General features: G+C 37.1%; 1 protein-coding gene across 1 annotated transcript in view; it reads left to right on the top strand.

Moving 5' to 3' along the window:
- The window catches only part of Shoc1 (shortage in chiasmata 1), an 88,047-nt gene that overhangs the window by 5,627 nt on the left and 76,433 nt on the right, over nucleotides 1-5,987 (top strand). The window contains exon 3 of the mRNA XM_029562522.1: nucleotides 2,989-3,106. Within this exon, the coding sequence (XP_029418382.1) occupies nucleotides 2,989-3,106 (118 nt within the window). The remainder of the gene's footprint in view (nucleotides 1-2,988; nucleotides 3,107-5,987) is intronic.

Below are 5,987 nucleotides of genomic sequence, written 5' to 3'. Positions count from 1 at the left end.
AAAATAAAAAAATTACCCCCCCAATCTACCAGAAGAAAAAAATTATTCCAGTAAACTAAAACTGTGTTACATTTCATAGAAATAAAGATATATAGTCATCTTCAGGTTTATTTACTCACTCATAACAGAGGGATACAAATATGTATTTTTAAAATATGCATGGGGACTGGAGAGATGGCTCAATGGTAAGAGCACTGACTGCTCTTGCAGAGGACCCATGTTCGATTCCCAGAGCCCACATGGTGGCTAACAACCACCCAAAACTACAGTTCCAGGGGAATCATCACCCTCTTCTCACCTCTGTGGGCACACAACATGAGTGCACTTACATGCAAGCAATATACTCATACACATAAAATAAATTTTTTTAAATATACATGGAAGGAAATCAGAAGTCATTATCAAACATTTATGAATATATTGATCACTTGCAAATGTACTAGGTATTCAAAAATCCTCAAACATATGTCCTTATTCATGGTATTTTCTTGATGGTGTACTGCACAACATGATGTAATACAAATGATAATAAGAAAATATCAAATCTTGCAGAAGATGCAAGACTTTGAAAAGTTTATGAAGACATACTGAAGAATCACTGAAATGACAACTAAGTCTTACCAAGAAGATCTTGCAAAATAAGATTACAGAAAAAAAATAGTTTGAATAGCCAAGGAGTCAGAGGTGCCTTGGTATTTGAAATATTTTCACAAATTTATGATCAAAGAAGACTAATATCACCTATATTATCAAATAATATAGTTTGAGAATATTATCCCCAAAGCAATTATTAACAAACATTTATAAAGTTAACTTCTTATCATTTATTATTTTTTATGTGTATGAGTATACTGCTTGTATGTGTGTAAGTGCACCCATGTCGTGCAGTGCCTGCAGAAGTCAGAAGAGAGCATTAATTTCCCTGGAACTGGAGTTATGGACAGTTGTTAGCTGCCATGTGGGTGCTGGGAACCGAAACCTGGTCCTCTGCAAGAGCAGCCAGTGCTCTTAACCACTGAGCCGTCTCTTCAGCCTCTAAAGTTACTTCTTAATAATCTTCTTTTGTTAAAAATATTTTATTGCTTATTAACTTTTATTCTGTGTGCATCAGTGTATTGCCTGCATGTATGTAAGTGTACCTGCGGAGGTCAGAGGAGAGTGTCAGATTCCCCTGGAACTGGAGTTATGGGCAGTTGTTGCCTGCGTGTAGATGCCAGGAATCAAACCGGGGTTCTCTGTGAGAGAAGCCTGTGTTCTTACTTGCTGAGCCATCTCTCTAGCCCCAGTAATTTTCGTTTTAAGATAAAGTACTAATCAAGGTTTTTTCCTGCTTATCTTTGGTCCTCATTTTATATAAACCACATTAAAAGAACCTTAAGGTTACTTACTATCAGATAGTGATAACCTCTTATTTAACATGCCTTCATCAACATAAAACATAAACAAGAAGCTATCATTTTTTCCAAATACGTAGACTAATGAATTCCATGAAAAGTCAGAATCATTGGAGAAGATTTCTTAGAGGAGATACTGCTTAAGATAATGAAAGATGAGATTTTGATAGCAGCGCTTTTTCAGAGGGAGACAGTAGATGGCAGCATTAATGAGGGAGTGACCACTAAATGTTAAGGTAGGGGTGGAACAGCTAGAGAAGGGATTAGTCTATTTAGGGAGAGCAAAGCAATGGGAGTTAAAGTTGGAAAGTCAAAGCAGAGCCAAATTAGAACTTGGACTAGTCTACAAGTTTACTCAACTGATTTAACATCTTTTCCATTTTGTTTGTTTTGATACAGGATCTTGCTATGTAGGCCTGACAGGCCTCAGCCTAACCATCTTCCTGCCTCAGCCTCTCAAGTGCTAAAACTACAGGATGCATCACCATGCCCAGCTTTAACATCCATTTTATTTATTTATTTATTTATTTATTTATTTATTTATTTTATTTTATTTTATTTTATTTTGTCTTTTTGAAGCAGGGTCTCCCTGTAGCCCCAGCTGTCCTGGAACTCACTATGTAGACCAGGCTGGCCTTGAACTCACAGAGATCCGCCTGCCTCTGCCTCCCAAGTGCTGGGACTACAGGCGTGCGCCACCACGCCTGACTTTAACATCCATTTTAAAGGAGTAATTTTCTTCCTTAGATTTATTTTCTTTTTAAAGATATTTTTATTTATTTTCATTTTATGTGTATGAGTGTTTTCCTGTATGTATGTAAATGCACAGTATGCAGGTAATGCCCATGGAGGCCAGAGGAGGGAATCAGATTTCCCTGGAACTGAAATTAGAGACAGATGTTAGTCACCACATGGGTGCTAGGAACCAAATTCTGGTCCTCTGGAAGATCAGCCAGTGCTCTTAACTACTGTGTCATCTCTCCAGCCCCTAGATTTATCTTTTAATTAAAAGCTGATTTCCAGGTTATAGTATAGAAAACTGAAGTCAAGACAGCCACATTATACTGGTTAGTGGGGGGAAAAAACATTGCTAAAATGATTAAATCCTTTTTTTTGGTCAAGCACCATATATTTTATCCTGTCACAGAAAAAAGATGTTGCGTTGCACAACAATTGCTGATATTATTAAGGATCTTGATTTTTCTCAGTTATATGGTTACTTCATTTGATATTTTTATGACAAACACAGATCACTTTTTAAAATATTTTATTTTTATTTTCTGTGTATGAGTGTATTGCCTGCATGTATGTGAGTGTACCCATGTTGTGCAATGCCCCAGAGGTCAGAAGAGGGCTTCAGATTCCCCTGGAACTGGAGTTAAGGACGGTTCGTAGCCACCATGTAGGTGCTGGGAATCGAATCCAGGTCCTCTGCAAGAGCAGTCAATGCTCTTAGCCTCTGAGCCATCTCTCCAGCCCCAACAAACACAGATTACTTTTAAAGAAAAATTCTGTCAACTTAAAACAACAATCCTAACATTTTGAATATTAACAAGTAACCTATGTTAAATATTGTTTTTATCTTCTCATGCAGAATGTAGTCAGAGAAAGATTTTACAGAGATGCTTTATTGCTTCACATTCCTTCATGTTTATATGAAGATAAAAATGCTATCAATGATGATGATGACTATAGGAGGCCATGGATAAGGGGTATGTTTGTTTGTCTTTCTTTTTTCTTTTTTTTGGGGGGGGTAGAAGGGGATATCTGTAGCCCCAGCTGGCTTGGAACTTGCTGTGTAGATCAGGCTGACCTTGGTCTCACAGAGAAATAATGATTGTGAATAGGATTAGAATACAGCCTAGGTGTGACTGAAATGTAATGGAATGTGATTTGAGTATGGGGATGAGAATTAAAGTGAAGAAGTAAGAGTGAATTTGGACAACTCAAGGAATGAATGTTTGTATGAAATAAAAACTTGTTTTGAAAAGAAAGTTTATTGAGTACCCTGCAAAGGGCAGTAGGCTGGGCAATCACAAGAACACTACCTACCTGAAGTAAAATTTTAAAAATTTACAGTCAGTTGCTGAAAGGAAATGGAGTTAAAGAGATATTTTTATTTTTCTCTTTTTTTGTTGTTGTTGTTTCTGGATTTTTTTTTGAGGGGGAGGGGAAGGTTGAGATAGGATCTCACTATGTAGCCTAGAACTTGGTATGTAGACCAGGCTGGCCTCAGTCTCACAGAGATCCTCTTACTCTGCCTTCTGAGTGCTGGAAATAAAGGGGTGCCCCACTATGGCTGGCACAGAGTTATTTTTCTAATGTGGTTTGTTTTTTAGTGTATGATAAACAGACACATTAAAGTGCTTGCTTGCAGGAAGAAAAGAAGATAACTTAGGGGTAAAGGGAAATGGAATAAAGAGCATGATTAGAAAAGTTGGAGTTCAGTAGGGGCCAGAAATTTCTTCCTTGAATAGATAAGAAGATAGGATTGAAAAGAATTGTGACAGGTGATAGAATTGATGCTAGAAGATGACTAATTTTTTAATATTAATTTTGCATGTAAAGGCAAAATCATAGAAAGAGAATAGATGAATAGGCATTGAAAATTTAAGGTACAATGTGTAAAACAGTTGTCTTATAGCAAGAAAGCCACTATTAGAGAATATACTATTATCAATTGTCAATGTTCAATGGGCATTTGAAATACGGTCATAATTTGAAGAGTTAATGGCTGGATGATTTTTCTATTTTGTAGTACATACATAGGAAAATGAGAATAAGGGTTTCCCTAAGTTAATACAAGGGAAAGAGAGGCAAGAGAGTCAAGTTTTTGTAAGGCACTGATTATGGGACTGACAGGGCAGCCTACACTGTATGAGAAAGGAAGTAATGGTATGAGAAAGCACAGTGATGATTAGACAAGGCAAGGGTTGAGGGACTCTCAGGTCACAGCCAAGTTGGAAATGCAGAGTAGCTTTCATCAAGCTGCTGCTCTGAAAGAGGGGGAAATGTTGGTCATTTCTTCCTCATTTCCTCTATTTAAAAATAAAATTTTGAAATAACAGCCAAGTTGTATTAGGCATTTATGTCAGAAATTTTTCTTGGCAATTTTTGTATTTAATCACAATCATTATAATACTGTGAAATAGCTGTTATTGGTCCAAATTTGTATGTCAGGGAGTGAGGCACATAAAGGTTGTGAGATTTAAAGCTAATATGTAGCAGCACAAGGATTATGTCTAGGCAGAGTGATTCCCTAACCTGTACTCTGAATCATTGTCATGTTTTCTATGAGGCATGGGATCAGATGTTAAGTGATTCCTCAAAGTAACAAAACTAGTAAGTAGTAACATTGATACAATACTCTGGCTCTGATTACAACTCATGGTAGAATACTCAGTTGCAGTATTCAGGCAGTAGACTATGATATGGTCACTCTTCTTAAGGAATCAAGGAAACAAACTACAAATGCATAAAAATTTTAATATAAAACTGTATATGATTAGCTGCCAGAGTTCTGCTGACACAGGATTATGGACCTTCAAGGAAAATACATCAGAATGAATGGAAAGTTTAAAGAAGGCCCTATGAGATAGAACATGGACTGTTGAACAGGACTAACTAGGATTATAGTGGTGTCTAAGCAAAAGAGAAGCTGTGAACATGAGGGAAGTATCTTCAAGTGACACTGTTCTGACTGTGGTTGAGTTTAGGGGAAGGAAGAATAATGATGAGAATTACTACTTAAATATTTAGAATCAGGTATCACTTTGGAAAGAGTAATAAAGATGACACCACAACATAAAAGATGGATGTTTTCCCACTTAAGGTGCACCCATTTTCCCCCTTTCTCCCTTACTAATACCCTTCTCCTATGTTCCTACCTCTCTTGAGGTCCTTCTTTCCCTTTATCCCCTAGGTTCAATTTGTAGTTTTTTAAGGGTTCTCCACACTGCTTTCCATAGGAGTTGAACAAGTTTGTAGCCCCATCAGCAGCGGATGAGTGTTCCCCTTTCCCCACATCTTCTCCAACATTTGGTAACATTTGTTCTCTTGATCTTAGCCAGTCTGACTCGGGTAAGATGAAATCATAAAGTGGTTTTAATTTGCATTTCCCTAATAATTAGTGATGTTGAACATCTTTAAAGATGCTTCTTGGCCATCAAATTCCATTATGTTTTTGTACCACATTTTTATTATCCACTCGTCAGTTGAGGGACACTTAGGTTGCTTTCATCTCTTAACATTGTGAAAAGAACAGCAATAAACATGGATGTACAAGTGTCTCTGCAATAGCGTGAGTTCTTTAGTTATATGCCAAGGAGTGGTATAACTGGGTCAAGTGGTAGGTTCATATGTAGTTTTCTAAGAGCTCTCTACACTGCTTTCCATAGGGGTTAAACCAGTTTGCAGCCCCACCAGCAGTGGATGAGTATTCCCCCTTTCCCCACATCTTCTCCAACATTTGGTATCATTTGTTTTCTTGATCTTAGCCAGTCTGACTGGGGTAAGGTGAAATCTTAAAGTGGTTTTAATTTGCATTTCCCTGATTATTAGTGATGTTGAACATCTTTTAAGATGTTTCATAGC

Source organism: Nannospalax galili, unplaced genomic scaffold, assembly GCF_000622305.1.
Source record: "Nannospalax galili isolate Female #2095 unplaced genomic scaffold, S.galili_v1.0 scaffold1255, whole genome shotgun sequence".
Classification (NCBI taxonomy): domain Eukaryota; kingdom Metazoa; phylum Chordata; class Mammalia; order Rodentia; family Spalacidae; genus Nannospalax; species Nannospalax galili.
This window is presented reverse-complemented; position numbering and strand designations above follow the sequence as displayed.